The following is a 22,333-nucleotide window of genomic DNA, read 5'->3' as shown; positions in this document are numbered from 1 at the left end:
TTTCCGTAAAACATTAATCATACTACACTACTATAAATGCACAAATGTAGTACACAGATTAACTATAAATTTATTAGAATGTGTATAATTCAAACGTACCATACATAAGCTTTGTAGATGAATCTATTGTTACCAAGAAACAGTGAACGAATCTATGCTTTTCAAACAATAAAAATAGACTTTTCAGATACAAGGACAGCATCGATTTATCACCACCGTGGATTTCTCGATTGCTTTGAGGAAGCTCTTTATGAGAGGTTTCTAGTTGAGAGCAAAAGTGATTTCACCAAAGAGGCACCACTGAGAGGATACGATGAAAAAAAGAAGAGTGGCCAAAATGCATGCATGGTGAGAACTGCCTAGTGCAGATGTTTACCGAGGGAATAGATGGAGGTCATAGTTTCTTCAAATGCCCGAGAGCATGGGTAATTGCTATTACTATTTGTTTCTTCAATATATTTCTCTTGTATATAACTTACACGACATACTTATTGTAGTCTTCCTTGGGCGAAGAAAACTATGGGTTCAGTAGGTGGGTCAATTCTCGACCTATTTATCTGCATGCGGAGTACATCTACTACCTATAGGACCGTATCTTCGATTTAAAAAGGGAAGTTAGCAGCAGTTACAAGGACGACGGATAGGACGACAACAACAATAGTGCCGATTCATAGGAGGCACTCTGCAATGATCCATATTGCACCTGCCCTAACCACAACAACAAGGGGCCTCCCCCGTTACCCCCGCCACCACCACCAACAACAACGGGAGGCTACTATGGAGAAGGTGCAACATAATTTGCTATGTGGCCACACTACTAGGATGACTTTATCTTTTTCACATATCATATCTATGTGTTTGTTGTTTAGTTTAATTACTTAAGGCATGTTAGGTTTAGTCAAAGGAAACTTTGTACCTAGGTTCGGTACATGTAGTCACATCTCATTTTATGTGTTTCGTGTGTTGATTTATATAATGTCGTACGTCATTAGGTTTTTTTTGCAGCAAGTGTTCACATTTCAATACGTCCGTATCATTAAGCGGAATATTAAGACCATAAATAATGAAAATAACCACATAATGAAAAGTTCAATACTATGCCACATTACACAACATATTAATACTAGAAGTACGTGTCGACAGTAGACATAGGGGCAAATGCACTTCCAAATCCTCAGTCTGAAACATACTGAGTAAGCAACTCATCATCCGAGTACCAGTCCTCTACCACAACCCTGTTGCTGTGGCTAGGCTCACCTACATTGCTCTGACCTACCTATCGCATGTAGTAAGCGGCCTCCGCTTCATCTGCGACCGCTGCGGCCTGAGTGAAGAACATGTCGTCATTCTCCTCCGCCTATAAGCTCACCTCTACTAGAGCGATGAGCTCGCTCAGTCTGCCAGTGTCGTCCTCAGCCTCCTTCGCCTACATACCCGCATCTGCTAGAGCGATGAGCTCGCTCAGTCTGCTAGTGTCATCCTCAGCCTCCTACGCCTGCATGCCTGCCTCTGCTAGAGCAATGAGCTCACTCAGTCTACCAGTGTCGTCCTCATCCTTGTTCCCCTCATCAGACAACACAATCGGTGATTGAACGGTGCGACCAGCTCGTGATCTATGCTCATCTAACTTCTTCTCCTCATACCTTGCACGAGCCACATCTGCGGCATGTTTCTCGCTGCAACCAATCCCTTCATGTATAAAATGCAATCAGTTAGCAATGCGATTATATTATATTTAAAATCAGGCAACGAAAAAAGGCTTTCAAGCATTCACTGGTATATAATGTAGCAACATGCTTGTTCAAGACCTGCATCTGTACTCTTGTCTCCTCCCTTGCCTCATTCCTTGCCCTCTTCTCCTCTAACATCATCCGCCTCTCCAATCCCTATTTGTTAAGCCCAACATCGATCGGGTTATAAATACCGCGTTGTCTAGCAAACTCATGCATCTTTTCTTTGTGATGTTTAACGAATAGGTTGACGTAGTCAGGTCCATATCCCCTCTTCCATGCAATTAGTTGCCTCTTCTTTAGTTCATCCAAGAACTTAGCTTGACCATCATAACATTCCCACCTGCATTTCCTAGTGCTCTGTTCAAAAGAAATATTATATCATATATGTCTTAACAAAGAAACAAAATACGATTTCATGTTTACCACAAAAATAACGAACCTCAACATACTCAATCATATGGCCGCAATAATGGCCTATTTCAAGCTCTGAAGGGACTAGGCCATAGTTGGATTTAACACCACATTCGCACATGACATGAGGTGCTTTGTAGATTACTCTTTCTTTCTTCTTTTCCTTAACCCTCCGCGGTTCTTCTGGCCATTGGTTCTTAGGACCATACAACCATTCTTTGAAATGACACTTCGCCATTGAAAACACCTAAATAATGAGACATTAGTACATGAACACATATAGCTCAAGATTTGAACACATAAACTTTGCACTTACTTCATGCTTGTTTGGACACATAAACTCCAATGTATTCTCAGGGTTTATCACAGCTCGATCTCCGCAATCGCATAGAGAAGGTTCCTCGAGTCGTCTAACTGTGGCTAGGTGCTTCTCCTTAGCCGACATTGATGGAGGGTTAGGGGAGGTGGAACCCACCGCTTGAAGTGCTCACGTGGATGTCTCCCTCTAAACCAGTCGTCGAAAAGGAGGTACCTAGGATCAAACTTGTCTGCACCGTCGATTCACTGAAAGAAAAGGCACCTCTCATGGTCCTACACAACGAGATTCCAACAAAATATTAGTAGCATACTTACACAAGTAAAAAAGGATAGTGGAAATAATTTCTTACATTAAAACGACTGCATGTGTAGAAGCAACGCGCCGCTGTGTCCGGATATTTTGATTAAAAAACATGGGCCGGAAAACCACAGTCACGGTTAGGGACGGGGAGGTCAGGAGGGACGGGGGCATCTTTGCTAGACGCGTCGGGGTATAATTCTCGAGGACGACCCCGTTTTCGCCAAAACTCCTCCCGAAATATTTCTTGCATCTAACAAAACGGATGTAATTTAACACATAAATCAAAACATCACAAATAAATGTCAATGAGAACCATAACTACAATACAACTAATTTCGTTCTAAGAACCGAAAGCAGTTAACATTAAACCCTAAACCTAGGGTTTCCTATTTGATGGACAACAATGAACCAAAAGTGATGACGATTATTACGTTCAAAAATCCGACTAATATATATCGAATCGATGCAAAAAAAACTAGGAGGGGAGAGATGATACCTTGCTCTCAAAGATCTACGGATCAAATCAAGGTTTTCAAGGTCTAATATGCCGATTCGTGAAGTGGGGAGAGAGAAAACCCGAGAGGGAGGAGAAAGAAGAGGAAGAACGCTCGGGCAGGAAGGTTGGGCCGGGGTTAAATGACAGGGAACTCGGCGCCAGTGACTCTGGCGCCAAGATCTATGGCGCCAAGATCAATGGTGCCGAGCTCGGCGCCAGAGTGACTGGCGCCGAGCTCCCTGTCATGTCATCCACCGAACCCAGGACCTCGGCGCCAGGGACGCTGACGCCGAGACGTGTTAGCTCAACGTCAGCATCAATCGCGCCGAGCTAAGAATCCATTTTCTAAATTCTTTCCGCTAGGGGTCTAATTGTGAGAAACTTTTAAAAAAAATTAAATTGTAAAAAACTCGGGCGGTGCTACGACCGTGGCCCTGCACCAGGGGCACGCAACACCAGGGCTGGTGTTGGGAATGTTGCTGTGAGGCCATTACGTGCCCTCAAGGAAAATGTGAAGCGCGTCATGTTCTACTGCTAAGGTGCAGCGAGCAAGCAATTATCGTGCTTTACCTAAGACTAGAGTATTTTTCCAAGTACCTGCACTGTTATGGTGATGCTGGCACACCGTTATGCACTGCCAAAGTTAATAATCAGAGCTGTGAATTGGAGATACCTTTTATATTGTGCTACATGTATGGTACTTGTAAACTGGTTGCGGTACTCTTATTAAGATGGGTTTGTCGTGGATTAGATTGCACTATTGGAAGCCGTATGTGTGTGCAAACGTGCTGATGCTGATTGGTCGGTCCTTGCTGGTCTGTAATTCGCGTCTCCATAACTTGTTGCCAACTAGTGGGCAGTTATTACAAAATCCAGCAAACATGACTTGCTGTAAAATGAAACTGGAATTAACAAAAAAATATAGAACCAAAATTGACAAACAAAAATAGAATTGAAATTGAAAAATAGAAAATAAAAACTAAAGTAGACAAAATGAAAAAAGACTGAAATTGATAAACAATAAAAAACTAAAATTGACAAATAGAAACTAAAAACGAAAGAAGAAAAAATGAAAAAAAACAAATAACACTGAAAATAAAATTACCAAGACAAAACTGAAATTGACAAAAAAAAATGAATTGACCAATAGACTATGAAAACTAAAGTAGACATAATGAAAAAATTCCAAAGAAAACAAAAACTAAAAGTACAATAAACTAGAATTGATAATGACAACAAATAATGAAATCTAAAATTGACAAATAAGTTGCTACATGCTTAATACATGAGTTGTTACAAGCTTAATACATAAGTTGCTACACGTTTGCTAGTATATATAATTTGTTGGAAGGTTAATATATAGGTTGTTACACGCTTAATACATAAATAGTTATTACATTTATAACATAAATTGCTAGTATATCCAAACTATTTTGAAACACATCTTATTTCATAGATCTCATCACAAGGGGCTCAATAATACAAACCAGTGAAAAAAAACTGAAACTAAAATTACCAGTCACTAAAAAAGATATTAATGACCAGAAAACAAAACAGATAATTGAGAAAAAAATAAGTTATTATATAACTAATAGGTAGGATTTATGAGTGCATTCAAACTAAAAGGGTGACTAAGAACTGAAACTAAAAAACACTAAAAAACATGACTGAAAACATAAACTAAAAAAACTGAAAAAAGTTGACCGAAAACTAAAACCGGGAGGTAAATTCTTTTGTGGTAACTTATGTGTGCAATAGCTATACTTTTGTAACAACTTATACATCGTAGGTGAGGCAACTAATATGCAGGATTTAGGAAGACATTCGAACCTAAAAGGGTGACTGAAATCTGAAACAAAGAAAAAATGAAACAAAAAATAACTACCAATTGCAAAAAAAAAATTGAACCTGAAACTAAAACTGAAGCACAGAAATAAAAACATGACTTAACAGACCATGTACAGCAGAACATTTTTATGCGGTTCTGAAACTACCTCACATGCAGACCTAGTATGAATAAGAAAGACCATAGGAAATGAAGCTACCAAACACAGTTTCCAAAATAAAGACTTGTGCGCACTATCCATGGATTTGGCAAGTTTAGCTGGCCTTGGTAGATCACTAAAAAGTAATCAAATCGGCATCTTTATGCAACTTGCCACAAAAAAGATAACTTGCCACAACAAGATTACTGAATTAAATTTAATTTTTAAGTAATTTGCCACAGAAGGATAATCTGACTTGCTAGACAATATTGGCTACACTCTGTACACTATACTAAAAATAGGAACCTAGGGGATTGCAGAATCATCATCAATTTATTAATCAGTACAGATCCTAAGCTGAAATCCCATAAGTTAACACAGCTAGGACCAGACCAGGGGTGACCAACGACTTAGGATTACGATGCCCATAAATGAATACAGAAACCAGCGTAGTTTCCTCATGCGAGTGGAATCAGCCTGCGAAGACGTAGAAGGAACATCACCAAAAAGCAAAAAAGCGTCAGTGTGGAGATGAACAGAATCACTGGGTGTGAGAAAAAATAAATCGCAAACAGGAATGGAACAACGACGGTAAGGAGTAGGAAGAGGGGATCACCATGTCGTGAAGCTGGGACGCCGCCGTTGCAGGGAGCGGTGACCGGCACAGCGAAGTGGAGCTCCCCGCGGGCGCGCGCGGGGGGCTAGGGTTTGGCTGCGCGGTCGCTTCTCCCCCTCCATATTTGCACCTGCCGCCACCTCCGTTCGCCAGCTCTACTTCCGACAGCGACGGATTGGGTGCCCGACTGGATAAGAAAGGAATGACGATTTGGAATCTGGGTGCGTTGGGAGAGGGACTTGGGGGGAGGCGAAGGCCACTATTGGGCCGGCCCGTCGCGAAGGGGTGTCGCACGCACCGCACATAGCGCGACTGGTCGCCTAATAGAGATTGCGCAAAACAAAAGATGATGGTCTATGATTGTGGCTCACGGGCGTACTTTGAACCCGCCATTACATCATTGATTAGCCCTTAATTCACCGTTCACTTTATAATAAGGCCATGTTTAGTTCCCACCAAAATCCAAACTTTGGCACTATGCAAAAAGAAGATTCTCCGTCACATCAAATTTGCGGTACATGCATGCAGTACTAAATGTTGACGAAATCAAAAACTAATTGCACAATTTGGTTGTACTTTGCGAGACGAACGTTTTGAGCCTAATTAGTCAACGATTGGACAATTATTACAAAATACAAACGAAACGCTACAGTGTACTATTGTATCTACAGTAATTTTGGGGGCGCCGAATCCGCGGGTAACTAAACGAGGCCTAAGCCGGTATGCTTCTGCCGTCACACACACACTTGATAACAGTCTGTACCCGTCTTCTGTCAGAAAAGAACCTATTTATTTTCAGCATCATGGCTACTTTTAAAATTCGATTCCGCACGATCATTTTCGGCAAAATCCATCCCCGAGGGCAAGCAGCTGCAGCTCCGACGGAGTGACCGTGCCGCCGGTATCGGCGTGTGTGAACAGGCCAAAGGATACCGAGCACGCGGCGGGCAGTGCAACGGCACGGCACGCGTGATGTGATGGATGTCGCGTGATCCGCGGACGGCGGACGCCACTTGCGACGGCCCCCATGACCATGGGCGAGTTCTAGAGGCTTCCTCCCCGCTGTCCCGCTCGCCCGTGTCGGCTTCCTCCGCGTCCGCGGCCCCGCATGTGGCTCCAAGCGCTACGGAGCTCGACTTGCACTTGCCGGCGTGCACCACCTCCGAGCGAATCTGTTGACCAGCGAGCTGAGCTCGCTCGCACTGCCCAATCGGTTTTCCTGAAAAAATGCTGGGCACTCGGCGTCGCGCTGCAGTTCTGAGACAGGACATGGGGCCCAATCGGTGTTTGAATACTGTAGGTAGCTGCGTGCCTGTGCCTCCCTCCTGGTCCTGGGTGGCTGGGTATTGGAGCGCAGAACTCCAAGCCAAGACGTCCCGCTCGGTGAGGTGAGACGGTGACCGAGAGACCTGCCGAGCGACCAATCCGCACTCCCATATCTCCACCACGCTGCCGCGGCCGAGGCTGCAGCAGCTCGCCAGTCGCCACACACACTGCCCCAGCTACAGAGCTACTCCACCTCCACAAGAAGCGGGAGGGAAGGTTTGGCGTGAGTGCGGCCATGGCGCCCGCGGAGATGTCCTCGCCGGTGGAGTACGACCAGGGCGCAGGCAAGGACGCGGCGACGGTACCGGCGAGGAGCTACTGGCGGTGGCACAAGGACGACTTCTTACCGGAGCCGTCGTTCGCGAGCTGGGGCGCGTACCGGCGGGCGCTGGGCGAGACCCCCGCCCGCCTCCGGGACCGCCTCGCGGGGCGGTCCACCGACGCCGCGGAGCTGGGCGCGCTGCGCCGCCGGAGCGAGCACGAGATGCGGCGGTGCCTCACGTGGTGGGACCTCACCTGGTTCGGCTTCGGCTCCGTCATCGGCGCCGGCATCTTCGTTCTCACGGGGCAGGAGGCGCACGACCACGCGGGCCCCGCCATCGTGCTCTCCTACGTCGCCTCGGGCCTCTCCGCCATGCTCTCCGTCTTCTGCTACACCGAGTTCGCCGTCGAGATCCCCGTGGCCGGCGGCTCCTTCGCCTACCTCCGCGTCGAGCTCGGCGACGCCGCGGCGTTCATCGCCGCCGCCAACCTCATCCTCGAGAGCGTCATCGGCAAGGCGGCCGTGGCGCGGTCCTGGACGTCCTACCTCGCGTCGCTCATCAACAAGCCCGCCAGCGCGCTGCGGATCCACGCGCCGGGGCTCGCCGAGGGGTACGACGAGCTGGACCCCATCGCAATGGTCGTCATCGCCGTCACCGCCACGCTGGCCATGCTCACCGCCAAGGGCACCTCCCGCGTGAACTGGGTCGCGTCCGCCGTGCACGTGGTCGTCATCGCGTTCGTCATCGTGGCCGGGTTCATCCACGCCAACCCGGCCAACCTCCGGCCCTTCATGCCGCACGGCGTGCCGGGCGTGTTCCGGGCGGCGGCGATCGTCTACTTCGCGTACGGCGGCTTCGACAACATCGCGACCATGGCGGAGGAGACCAAGAACCCGTCGCGGGACATCCCACTGGGCCTGCTGGGCTCCATGTCCGTCATCACGGCCATCTACTGCATCATGGCGCTGGTGCTGAGCATGATGCAGCCGTATACGGCCATCGACCGCAGCGCCGCCTACTCGGTGGCTTTCGCCAGCGTGGGGATGCACTGGGCGCAGTACGTGGTGGCGCTGGGCGCGCTCAAGGGGATGACCACAGTGCTGCTGGTTGGCGTGCTGGGGAAGGCTCGCTACACCACCCACATCGCGCGGAGCCACATCATCCCGCCCGTGTTCGCGCTGGTGCACCCGAGGACCGGCACCCCCGTGCACGCCACCGCGCTCATCGCTGTCTGCAGCGCCTGCGTCGCCCTCTTCTCCAGCCTCGGCGTCCTCTCCAGCCTGCTCTCCGCCAGCACGCTCTTCATCTTCATGATGATGGCGACGGCGCTGCTCGTCCGTCGGTACTACGTGCGGGGCGTGACGACCCGGACGCACGCGCTGCGGTTCACGGCGCTGCTGCTGCTCATCATCGCGTCGTCGATCGGAATCGCCGCGTACTGGGGCACGTCGCTGGAGCGGTGGCAGGGCTACGTGGTGCTGGTGCCGGCGTGGGCGGCCGGCACGCTGGGCATCCAGCTGCTGGTGCCCGCGGCGCGGGCGCCCAAGGTGTGGGGCGTGCCGCTCGTGCCGTGGCTGCCCTCGCTGTCCATCGCCACCAACCTCTTCCTCATGGGCTCGCTCGGCAAGGACGCCTTCATCCGCTTCGGCGCCTGCACCGCCGTCATGCTCGTCTACTATGTCCTCGTCGGCCTCCACGCCACCTATGACGTCGCACACGGCGCGTGCGGCGGGGAGGACGACGACGGGGACGCGGCCGCCGATGAAGAGAAGAAGGTTGTTGCCGCGGCCGACGTGGAGAAGGCTGATGCGGCAGGCGGCGCCCTTTGATTAGTCGATCAGGCGGCTGACGCTGTTTGAACAAGATGCGTTTCGTCGTTTGTACTACCACCAACCATACGATGAGACGGCAAACGTGCAGGCACAATTACGCCTGTGAGTATGTGACACGTACCAAGCGTGTTTAGTTAAGAAAGTTAGAATTTTGGGTATTTTTGTTTTTATTTGTCAATTAGTGTTCAAACATAGACTAAACATGGACTAATTAGGCTCAAAATGTTCGTCTCGCAATTTTTTACCAAATTGTGTAATTAGTTTTTTTTCGTCTATATTTAATACTCTATGCACGGATCATAAACATTTGATAGGTATTGTAGCACTTTTTGTGATGTAACTAAACACGCGCCAACTTCACGAGTGTCCTCAATATCTCTGATCAGACTATTACAGAATGCAGACCTTCTTATTATCCTCAGTGAAATTCAATCTTTGCATTCGTAGAATCATAGGGCTAGTGTGTCTACCCTGTTCTTACACGCAGGAGCGAAAGCCAGGATTTAGATATACTAGTAGAGGACTAGGTCACAGAGTGTCCATAAAAACTATTCAGTACCATCACCAAATCCTAAGATTGGCTTAAAAAATTATCAACTTTAATATTGGCTTAAAAAACTATAATAAATCATCTTTAACCTCTTCAGCTTAGAAAAATGCTAAACGTTTAAATTGAAGATAAAAATGGACACAATTCATAGATCAACAGTTCACATCGTATTTTTTAGACATTTAATATTAGACAATCAAGAGTATTTGAGAAAAACAATCCTCAATTAGTTGAGAAGACTTATTTACTTACAGTTTCTAGTGATTTAGTAATAACTAATTATGAGAAGTACTTATGAAGACTGTGCAACGTTAGGAGAGGGGTAGGCCCCTGCCTGCATGCACCCCTTGTCTCCACCCCTGTGCATATGCATAGGCCATGCCTGAAAACTATTCTGAAACAACATTTTAATTTTGTCCTAAATCATATTATCTTAAGTTCGATTAAATTTATAGAGAAAATCATCAACATTAATAGCATAAAATAGGTATAGTAACAAAAATATGTTCCTGATAAACCTAATTATTCTTATTTAGTAATATAAATATGATCAAATTAGAATGACAATTTTTTTATGGAAATGGCACTAGAATAGTTATGCAAGCAGGTCAAGGATAGATTAGATAGCATAAATATCTGATTTAGCAAAGTAGTTGTCTCCTAGGTAAGGGTACTTTGGATATGTGATCTCTTTCACATATTCTTGAAAAAAAACAAGAGAAATTATTTTACCAAACCTTTTTAAAAAGGTTTCAACTTTATCAAAAAAAAAAACGTTTTCCTAGCGGTCAGACCAAGTCATTTTCAGAGAAACCAGAGCCCTGTTAAATAAACCGTATTTTTTTTTACAATTTGACCCTTTTTTAAAAAAAATTACGTTCAACCCTGGGAGACTTAAACTCATCTTTAGACCCTGGGCTCAGCGCCATGAGTCCTGATGTCGAGGTAAAACGTCTCGGCGCCATAGATCTTAGCGTCGAGGTGTCTAGTCGTGCACAGTAAGGAATCCTAGGTGGTGTTGACGTGGTCGGTACCTCGACGCCAGAATACATGATGCCAGAATATATGACCTCATATTTGACTTGTTCGGCTTGTTTTTTTAGCCAGAACAGCATTTTTCTTTTACAACCCGGGCCATGTTTAGTTTCACCAAAATCCAAACTTTGGCACTATGAAAAAAAAAGATTTTCCATCACATCAAACTTACGGTACATGTACTAAATGTTGACGAAATCAAAAATTAATTGCACAGTTTAATTGTATTTTGCGATATAAACATTTTAAACCTAATTAATTAACGATTGAACAATTATTATCAAATACAAATAAAATGCTATGACGGTACGAGATTTTCGGCGGCGCCGATTCGGCAGGCAACTAAACGCGGCCCCGAGCTCGGCGGCATGTATCGCCGACGCCGAGCGTGCATGGCGTGTTTGGATCGAGCCCTCGCAGGCAGATGCCTGCCACGCAGCTCATCCTGTCCCCAGACGTGGGAAATGGAACGCCTGGGACTGACGCACGCTCCAGACAAGTCCGGCCAGTCTAAAACCAAACAGACCCAAGCCTACGCTGTCTCCGTCCACTGCTGTTGTGCGCTACTGCTAGCCTACTGCTCTACTCCAGCAGGAGTAGCAGAGCGCGGGGAAGGAGGACGGGCACCATCGTGCGGTCAGCCATGCAGAATCGGGAGATCAACGAAGATGGCGTGTTTCACCCGGTTTCCAACGTCTTGGAATCGGTGTGACTCGTTTCACCGTGATGAAACGATCGTCCTCTCGCTCCTCTAGGCCTGGTTTAAATTGCAAATTGCAATCTGAACACTATAGCATATTTTGTTTGTATTTAATAAACTTTATTTGATCATGGACTAACTAGACTTAAAAGATTCATCTCGTGATTTATAACTAAACTGTATAATTAGTTATTTTTTTTATCTATATTTAATATTCCATATATATGTCTAAAAATTAATATGATAAAAAGAGAGTAAAAAAATTTAGAATTTTGAGACAATCTAAACAAGCTCTAGATTTGTTTGACGTGTCATCATTTCAGGAAATAGAGTATACCTATAGGTTATAGCTAGGCTAGTTGCTAGCTGTACTGGCCGTGCACAGCAGTATGATGTAGTCAAAGCTTTCGTTTCAAATTATTTACTGTTAGTTGATTTGATGTTTAAAAAAATAATGTTGTAACCTATTATCTATGATCGTATATGAACAGAACAGGTTGTTTGTTAGTGAGCGGTGACTATATATGATTTAAAATTAGAGCAAGTTTTGGAATAAAAAAATATTAGAGCAAGTTTTGATGAATGCAAATTTAGATCTAAACTTTGACTAATATATAAAAATCATTAATATTTATGATAAACAATAAGTATTATTAGACTAATTATTAAATATGTAATAAACTTAAAAATTTAGCTAACCCAAAGCGGGCACTTGAGCAGCTGATAGATGGGACATATGCATACTGTATCTGACGTTGGTGATGGAAAAAGGAAGTGAAAAGAAAATAGAAGAGACTGGACATGCGCACACGCAAGTGAAGCAGCCTGCTGGACTGTGCTACTTGGAGCTGTTTGTGCTGCGCTGTCCATCACAGCCTATGGGCTAGCGGGTGTTTAGAGTTTAGTAGCTGATTTATCGAATATTTAGATATATACATAAAGTATTAAATATAAATTAATTATAAAATTAATTACATAGATTGTGACTAATTTACGAGACGAATTTTTTAAACCTAATTAGCTTATGATTTGATAATATGATGCTACTGTAAATATATACTAATAATAAATTAATCAGACTTAATAAATTCGTCTCGTGAATTACTAAGGACTTATGTAATTTATTTTATTATTATTATTTGAATACTTTCATGTGATATTTTGATATGATACTCGACGTGATATTCTAAAACTTTACTTCTTAAATTTAAACCTCGCCTTAACAGAACAAGATGAAAATAGTTGTGTGGGTAACCCTTTACATGTTTTGCTTTTCTCGTAAAAGTTGAAATGGATGGGTTATATTGAGAAGCATGACAACTAGTACAGCTAGCGGGCGCAAAAAAAAAAACTAGTACAGCTAGCAACTAGTACAGCACCGCCATCTCTGGCCGCAAGAACGAGGGCCCGACCGCCATGCACCTGCAGCTGCAGGTGCATACACCTTCACATGCACGTCATCTCCACTGTCTCGCAGCATGCAAATGCCCGCCCAGTCCCGTCCCTTGTGTGTGGGTGTGTGGGCCCCACGACTGATTGCGGCTCATCGCCTCCGTCGACGGCATGTGCTCCTATTACGGTAGCTCTAGTGTAGATGCGCAGCGGCGACACGAGAGGCATCATGGTGCGACATTGTTTAGTTGGACGAAATTTATGATTTTAGTTACTGTAGTATTTTTGTTTTTTTTTTGATAAATAGGACTAATTAGGTTTAAAACGTTCGTCTCGCAATTTCCAACCAAACTGTGTAATTAGTTTTTTTCTATATTTAATACTCCATACACATATCGTAAGATTCAATTCGATAACTACTATAGCACTTTTTGGAAAAACTTTTTTTTGAACTAAACCTGGCCTGAGAAATCTTGGGCGCTAGATTTTCTTACGTCAACCTAGCCGACTCCCTCCTTTCTTTCTTTCTTTCCCAACGCAAAGTGCGCAGTCGAGCAGCACCCAGCAGGGGCAGGCAGTTCGGGCAGGGCTCGGGCTCGGCTCGTCCCCGGCTTCGATTCGACGATGCATCGGTCGCTGTACATCCGTGGTCGGCGTAATATCTGTGGCGCCAGATCGGCGCCATGTGTTCTGACGTTAAGGTACCGTTCACGTCAACACTATCTAGGATTCTCTACAGTGTACGGCTAGGCACCTCGATGTCAAGATTTGTGGCGTCGAGACATATTATCTCGGCGCTAGGACTCATGGCACCGACCCTCAGGTTCAAAGATGAGTTTAAGTTTCCCAGAGTGCCAAATATAAAGTTTCTTTAGAAAAAAAAGCCAAATAGTAAAAAAATAGGCTTTTTCAGCTATTAGAATAGTCTTTTTCTCCGACAATAAATTAGTCCTACAAATCAGTCGCAGCAGCGATGAGTCCTGGCGAATAGAGCCAGCAACCAGTGTCGTCCAGGCCTTGTCGCCGAGGCTTCAAAACTATATGGGCCTGTTTGGTTCCTTTAGTCCGCGGACTAAAGTTTAGTCCGGACCCTGTTTGGTTCCAGGGACTAAAGTCCACTAATGCAGTTGTATAAAGACAATATTACCCCTGTTGAGATGAAGATATTACAGCTGCTGGTCACGGGTGGGATGGGGAGTAACGAGGGGCAGGATTGTCTCCAGAACACTTTAATCCAGTTTAATCACCCCCTCATGGACTAGAGGACTAAACCCTTTAGTCTAAATTTTAGTCCATGTGTTTGGCATTTTAGGGACTAAAAATAAACATTTTAGTCCACATTTTAGTTTAGTCCAGGAAACCAAAGAGGCCCTAAGTAACTGTACTTTGAATTTCTGCATGAACTATTTGCAGGGAAAGCATAATAACTACTAAGAATATTGCCTATATATAATTATTGTGCATGTGTTCTCTGAACACCACATATTAAATAGGAGCCCGATATCACGCACTCTGGGAGCGCACGACCCGGCTCCGTGTCTACCTCGCGCCTACCCCGTCTTCTTCTCCCTTTCCGCGCCCCTCCGCCGCCGCCCTCCCCTGCCCTCCACCATCCGAAAGCCGGCGACTCCCGCTGCTTCACCGTGCCACCCTCCTCCCGCCCCTCGACCCCTGCCCACCCTAATCCTAGGGGAGGGCACCGGCGGGCTTTGTCGCGACGCCCCCGCCGCCAGCCCCGCCCAACCACCTTCTCCTGCCGCCCCGGCGGGCGGCGCCCCTGCCGACGTCTCACCTGCGCCGAAGAGGAAGAAGAAGGCGACCAAGGTTCTGGCGAGGAGCTCACCGGTGTTAGGGTTTCCATCTCCTTACCGGCGAGCATAGAAGGGGGATTTGAGGGAGGGGGCGGCAGTTTCAGTCTAAACGCTACAATGGCAAACGATTAGAGAGCTGCAATAAACAGGCGAGAGGATTTTCTTTTGTAGGACCAAGGGCAAGAGCAATCAACTATTCTCTAAAATATTTTTCAAAACGAAACTCATATAAACTTTAAATATGAATCTTTACACATTTTAGAAATTGCTTGTCACAGCAAAAAAAACGGTTTGACTTAGAACAAACCAAATGGACTATTTGTAAAAGGATCATTGTAGGTAAAAAAAAGGACAGCAAGTGAAAAAACAGGTTTACATTGTCTCTAATCTGTTGTGGTAGTAGTCAGTAGATAAAGGATGTATCCAGTGCAGAACTCCCGCTCTGTGCAGGGTCTGAAGAAGGGTATTAGTGGCAAGTCTTACCTTTGCTTGTGCAATACCAGAAGACCGCTACTCGAACTCAGGATCTTCCGGTCATAGGCGGTAAGACTCTACCGCTTGCACCAGTCCCACCCTTCTGATAGTAGTCAGTAGATGACTAGACAAATCTCAATTCTCAATGGGAACTTGGACCGCAAAGGGCACAATCATTTCAAACGAAGGGACAGGATAGGAAACACCCACAAACCCTTCCAGGTCTGGTCCTTCAGCGCATATGCCCGATGCAGCCTTCTAAATCCCAACTGGATTTTTCATATCAAAGGCACAAAATCCTTACAGATTCTTCAACGTTCGGTCTTTATTTGGTAATTTAAAAACAAGATGGATCTAGCAGCGAACTCAAGGATCCACGGCCTGAATCCCCGCTTGATGGCAGGATCCTCCAATGGTTCGGTGCAGCAGCTCAAGTCAAGTAAATATCAAGCTTTCAACTTCTTTGAGCGGTGCTGCAGGGATACCTTCCGTGATTTCTGCTTCAAGGCTATTCCCTTCTTCGGTGGAGAGTGTCTCACCCTCCTAATAAAAAGAACAATACCGAAATGGATCAGAATACAGCATATGAGCACGAGATACATATAGATTGGCTTTTGTTCAACGAAAGCAGATAATATAACCAATCGGAACAGTAAAACTTGCAAATCTGTATTTTCTTTAACTCCATAAGTATATAAAACACTCAACTCAAGCCTCACATGATGCCTCTCTTGCTGAGTATGAAGAGAAGAAATCCAGTTCCATAAATGCACTAATATAAATGTAAAAGTGCCCTCTTGCTGAGTATCAAACATTATAACCAGTTATCTCCTAAGATGTCAATATCAGGACCGCAACATCAACCCGATGCTGCTGCAAGAAACCACAAATTCTACCCGGCTGCATTGGATTTTGTCAAACTAAGCAAGAAAGTAATGTTCATGCCTGGGCAATTACCATAATATGCCTACCACAAAAACTCATGTTCTGTTATCACACAATTCAAACCTAAGAGCTACATGTCAAGAGAAGCTCAAGCCTGTCCTGCAATAGGTAGAATCCATTTAAACTAAGTTAATGGTTGTTTCAAGATAACACTTGAAAGAACAGCCTCAAGGATGTAAAACTCAAGTGTTACTGCCCCTCATGCAAAACTCAACCTAACAAGATGCTCTCTCCAAAGGTAGCATCATAAGACCATCACATGTCATCAAGGTGCCATTTCAAATCCAAACAAGTTTAAAAAAATGTACATCTAGTGGAGATACCATTGTCAGCTCTCTATACAACACAGCACACCAGCGTTGCTATTCAAAAACTGGTGGTACCTGCCCAGCCCAGTTCTCCAAGCTTTCCATGTCTGGGGTTTGAGTATGCGTCTAACCCTGACCACCAGCTTGTGATTGTTTAGTGTCTGAAAACTCTGACCAAAGTCTGTGGGGGCAAACAAGTCGAGGTTCTGATTCATCGTTAATGTCAGAGGCGCTATTGTGTTATGCTATTATTGATGGCTTCCAATCATCCAGTGTCTTTTATTTTGTTTGTTGATCTATCATGCTACATTATTTGATGTAATTCCAATCAATGAATTTTATTCAGGTCATAGCTCTGCTGCATCGCTGATGACCGCATAGACGGTGGCTTAGCTCATGTAATTTCTACCCGGTTAGAGGGTTCTTCTTCCTGAATATTTATTCAGGAAGACTTTGTCGTTTGTGGCTGACGAAAGAAGTGAACAAGCTTGGAACCAAATCAACTGCAAGTAAGTCGTGGTTTTCAGATTCACATCACCTTATTGTGCTTCTGATTAGTATCTATGTTTTTTTTTGTTCTTTTGCTCAACTTTATTATCTACAAAAACTAGTGCAGTTCATTGATACCTTGCGGTACACTGTTGTCTGCTTTCTGTGCTATCTTTTTCATTATGTGCAGTACACCATTGTTTGCTGACAATTTCATTTTCTAGACCTAAAGACCAGTTGATACCTTGCATATTTGTTTGGACCTGTATTTTCACTAATTATCGACAGGCACATCATGTTCTGGAATGGAAGCATTCTCTTGTCTATGTATTACAAATATCTTAAACTCTCTGAATTATGGTGTATTTAGCCATGAGAGAACAACTCATGCCGCTGTACAAAATAGCAAATCAAGCAATCTTTTACGTTTTATGATACCACGATAAAAAAAAGAGCTTATTTCTTTGTAGTTTGTAACAATGCTTCTCACACAATTCAATTACTGTACTCTACATTGCAGGTTAGTGGCAGCAAACAGCAAACCATGTCAAGATCTTGCAAGGCTGAAGCATCTATTGGCCTAGGAGTACAAAGTGAAACACTAGCTGATACAATCATGGATAGACAATATGTTTCAGTTTACTACCAATGATGATTCGATTACAAACTTTACTTGTGTCCTTCTATCTGAGCTTAAGATAATTACTATTTCAGTAACGTGTTAAGTTGCTAGGATGATATACTAATTCACATCTCCATTTGTTTGATTTGCATTTCTGATCATATTATTCACTCAAACATTCGGAACTAGTCTGATACTGTACTTCTGAACAACATTTTACAAGTGGATAATCGTCGACTGGTTTGCTTGTGCACATCAAAATACAAGTGTAAACACTTTGCAGGAGTATATATATTTCCGTAATGCCCAATCAGGGCCTAGGCACACAAACATTTTATTAATCACTGGTGAGAGTGGAGAGGTGCGGGGATCCTCACCTCGGTTTCTCGGTAGCCAGGCGCATCCCGGTCCACGGGAACTTGGCCCCCTCGTCCCCAGCTTCCTCCTTCACCTTGCCCCCACCCCTCCTCTTCCTCCCCAGCCTCCCAGGGTTCCCGTACACGGCCTTCCCGCAGCCGGCCCTGGAGAAGCCCTCCCTCTCGTCCTCCATCCAGTGCTTCCCCTTGCCCTCCCCCTCCACCTCGGCGCCCTCCACCGCCTTCCTCCTCGCGGCGGCGGCGCTGGCCTTGCGCTCCCGCTCCGCGAGGATGGCCCCGATGGGGAACAGGTCGCGCGAGACCGCAAGCGGGGCGCGGAGCGTGACGTAGGCCTTCTTGTAGTCGGGCTTGGCGGCGAGGAAGGGGCCCCGGCGGAGCTTCTTTCCCTCCATGTTGAGCGTGCGGACCTCGGCGACGGAGAAGCCGTACATGGACTCGAGGCAGCGTCGGATGTCCACCTTGGAGGCGGACGGGACGGTCCGCACGGCGAACTCCTGCACGGAGGAGAGCGGCGCGGGGGGCAGCATGAGCTTCAGCGGGAGGTTGGCGAAGTGGATCACACGGCGCCCGAGGCGGCTCCCCATGGCTGCCTCCGCCGGGCGGTGGAGGGTTTAGACGCGGCAGTGGATCAGGAGTTCCCGACTGCTGTTCTGCTTCGAATTAGTGGGAGAACTGCGAGCTGGTGCCGCTGCTTGGACCGTTTCCGTTGGTCCTGGGCCTGGGCTTGTGCGGCCTGGTGGGCCGAATAGATCCGCGAGTAAGATTTCGGCTCTCTCCCTATAATGCGCACCGTGCACGGTGCTCCCCTTTCTGAAAATCTGTTTTGCTTGGAACCACGTAGCTGATCTGTTGGCCAATAATCCGAGCTGCAAGGGCCAAGGGAGGGGTCACGGCAAGGGTGCTGGTACTAGCAGCGGCGCCACCGTTCGTCTGCACCGGAAGATGACGCTCGACGAGAGGACGGCGGCGCAGAGGTTCCTCAGCGCGGTGTACGAGGACGCGCTGCGGTACATCGCCTTGACGGAGGAGGATGTCGAGGAGGAGTACCGCCTGGCCGGGAAGCTGCACAAGTATGACCCGGACACGGAATGGATGAAGCGCTAGGATGTAGTACCCACCGCCCAGCTTCATGGCCCCAAATCTCGACGAGTACATGTGTACCTGGAGGAAGACGAACAGGACTATGCTATTGGGCTAGCCGGTTGTGTTGGTATGTTGGAGAAGATATGATATATATAGTGGGAATGTGGGATTGATTCGCATGCACGCATGCTCCAAAATCAAATAAGGTCATGTTTAGTTCGCCACCGATTCGGCGCCCGCCGGATTTTCTGGCCTATAGCAACTACTGTAGCGTTTTGTTTTTATTTAATAATAATTGTTCAATCGTCGACTAATTAGGCTTAAAACGTTCGTCTCGCAAAGTACAACCAAACTGTGCAATTAGTTTTTGATTTCATCAATATTTAGTACTCCATGCATATACCGTAAATTTGATGTGACGGGGAATCTTCTTTTTGCATAGTGCCAAATTCAGGAATCGGGGGAACTAAACATGACCTAAAATTAGATTGAGCGTCGGTGCTGGAAGAAGACGGTAGACATAGGAAAAGGGATAAGAACATAAATTTAAATGTCAGAGTATAGTGGATCTCAGTCACTGTTTTATGGATGACCCGCTGTTTCGGCGTATTCACTTCTCTGTAAAAACGGTTCTGGCTGTAGTAGTTTGGAAGCTGCAGCTGTAAAAGTGTCCAAGGCGCTATCCCAAAATTAGCTTAAGCTATGGGCATGGAGTTCATTTATAAGTAGCAAGCAACATTGCTCTTTGAAGATTCTTTTGTACTTCATTATCTTACAATTGCATATAGTATGAAGAGTAAAATGCACTGTAGGTCCTCAAACTATTGTCTCCTTCCCATCTACGTCCTCAAACTATTAAACCAACTATCTAGGTCCCTGATCTATTTCCGCGGCACACGCACGGTCCAGATGTAGCCACGTCAGCCACATAATCTGACGTGGCCGTGCCAGAGTGACAAGATGAAGGGCGAGGTCATCGCATTTTATCAACCCCCCCCCCTCCCCGAACGTTGTCTTCCTTACTTTCAACTGCAGCCACCCTCTCCCCCAATCTCTGTCAGCCGAGAGAAGGCAAGGGCAGGCCGGGGCGGCGGCGAACTCGCGGGCCGGGAGAGATCACGAGGGCGGGCTGAGGCTGCGGCGAACTCGCGGCCCCACCAACGTCGGTGTCAACGAGCTCCGCGGTGGGTGCCGCCCGGCCGCACTGAAAGGTCCTAATATGGCTAGAGGGGGGGTGAATAGCCTATTTAAAAATCTACAAATTAACTAGAGCAATTTGATTAGTATGACAAATAGCGTAATGCAAACTTGCTCTAGCTCTACAAGGGTTGCAAGCCACCTATCCAATAATTCTAGTTGCAATGATTACTTAGGCACACAAACTTGCTACTCCAAAGAGCTCAACTAGATGAATGTAAATAATAAAGCAAGCTCTTAATTCTAATTACACTAAAGAGCTTGTATCAACTAGTTTGCAAGAATGTAAACAAGTAAGTAGGGTGATTATACCGCCGTGTAGGGGATGAACCAATCACAAGATGAAGATCAAGCCAATCACCGGGAGAATGTAAATGATAAGAGACAACCGATTTTTCTCCCGAGGTTCACGTGCTTGCCAACACGCTAGTCCCCGTTGTGTCGACCAACACTTAGTGGTTCGGCGGCTAAGAGGTGTTTCACAAAACTCGTCCACACGATAGGACACCGCAAGAACCGACCCACAAGTGAGGTAACTCAATGACACGAGCAATTTACTAGAGTTACCTTTCGGCACTCCGCCGGGGAAGGTACAACTCCCCTCACAATCATCGAAGGCGGCCACGAACAATCACCAACTCGTGCCGATCCTTCACCGCTGCTCCAACCGTCTAGGTGGTGGCAACCACCAAGAGAAACAAGCGAAATCCGCAGCGCAACACGAATACCAAGTGCCTCTAGATGCAATCACTCAAGCAATGCACTTGGATTCTCTCCCAATCTCACAATGATGATGGATCAATGATGGTGATGAGTGGGAGGGCTTTGGCTAAGCTCACAAGGATGCTATGTCAATGAAAATGTGCAAAAGATATCCCTTGAGCCGGCCATGGGGCTATAAATAGAGCCCTCATCAAATAGAGCCGTTGTACCCCTTCGCTGGGCAAAACACGCTCTGACCGGACGCTCCGGTCATACCGACCGGACGCTGGCCCTCAGCGTCCGGTCGCCCGATGGACGCCACGCGTCACCTGCTTCAAACGCTGTTCGTCAGATTTCAACGGCTACGAAGCTGACCGGACGCTCCGGTCAAAACTGACCGGACGCTGAAGCCCCAGCGTCCGGTCGTTTCCAGTAAGCTCCCCGAGGCATATTTTTTCGACCGGACGCGTTTGGTCCACCTTGACCGGACGCAGACCAGCGTCCGGTGCTCAACCCCAGCGACTGTGCCGTCTGACAGCTCGACCGGACACAGCCCTTCAGCGTCCGGTCGCTGAGTGACCCAGCGTCCGATCAGTAGACCGACGCCAGCATCATTTCGACCAACTCCATTTCAACTCTAACTTCTTCACCCTTGCTTAAGTGTGCCAACCACCAAGAATTTTGCATCCGGCGCAATAGAAAATAGACATTTCATTTTTCCAAAAGCGCCGAATCCCGCCTCGCAAGCTCAGCGGGAGGGAGTGAGGGACCCAAACCCATCTCAACCCTGCAAACACCTTGTGCACATGTGTTAGCATATTTTCATAAATATTTTCAAGGGTGTTAGCACTCCACTAGATTCTAAATGCATATGCAATGAGTTAGAGCATCTAGTGGCACTTTGATAACCGCATTCCGATACGAGTTTCACTCCTCTTAATAGTACGGCTATCTATCTTAAATGTGATCACACTCACTAAGTGTCTTGATCACTAAAACAAAATGGCTCCTACATTTTATACCTTTGCCTTGAGCCTTTTATTTTTCTCTTTCTTCTTTTCCAAGTTTAAGCATTTGACCATCACCATGCCATCACCATTGTCATGATCTTCGCCATTGCTTCATCACTTGGAGTAGTGCTACCTATCTCATAATCATCTTGATAAACTAGGTTAGCACTTAGGGTTTCATCAATTAATCAAAAACAAACTAGAGCTTTCATGCACAAATTGTGGCGTGGTGGCACCATGGCAGGGCGTCGACGATTGAAAGGGGAGCTGGCTCCAACCTATGGTAAGTGCCCTAGAGCTATATCCTATACTCAATGCTATCTATGCCAGATCAATTTGGAGGCGTAGTAGTTGGTC

General features: G+C 46.2%; 2 protein-coding genes across 2 annotated transcripts; one reads left to right on the top strand and one right to left on the bottom strand.

Annotated features, from left to right (window-relative positions):
• The first annotated feature begins 7,211 nt into the window (after positions 1 to 7,211).
• LOC136457451 (cationic amino acid transporter 5-like) lies at positions 7,212 to 9,809 on the top strand. Its single transcript, XM_066457477.1, has one exon. The coding sequence runs from the start codon at positions 7,422 to 7,424 to the stop codon at positions 9,276 to 9,278; it is 1,857 nt and encodes a 618-aa protein (XP_066313574.1). The 5' UTR covers positions 7,212 to 7,421; the 3' UTR covers positions 9,279 to 9,809.
• Positions 9,810 to 15,175: 5,366 nt separating this feature from the next.
• Positions 15,176 to 18,638, bottom strand: LOC136457450 (uncharacterized). The gene is made up of 2 exons (XM_066457476.1): positions 17,985 to 18,638; positions 15,176 to 15,786 (listed from the first exon to the last, which is right to left on the bottom strand). The coding sequence occupies exons 1-2, from the start codon at positions 18,566 to 18,568 to the stop codon at positions 15,690 to 15,692; spliced, it is 681 nt and encodes a 226-aa protein (XP_066313573.1). The 5' UTR covers positions 18,569 to 18,638; the 3' UTR covers positions 15,176 to 15,689.
• Between the last annotated feature and the right edge of the window lie 3,695 nt (positions 18,639 to 22,333).

This window comes from Miscanthus floridulus, chromosome 6 (assembly GCF_019320115.1).
Source record: "Miscanthus floridulus cultivar M001 chromosome 6, ASM1932011v1, whole genome shotgun sequence".
Classification (NCBI taxonomy): domain Eukaryota; kingdom Viridiplantae; phylum Streptophyta; class Magnoliopsida; order Poales; family Poaceae; genus Miscanthus; species Miscanthus floridulus.
Note: the sequence above shows the minus strand (reverse complement) of the source record. Positions and strands in the feature narration are given on the sequence as shown.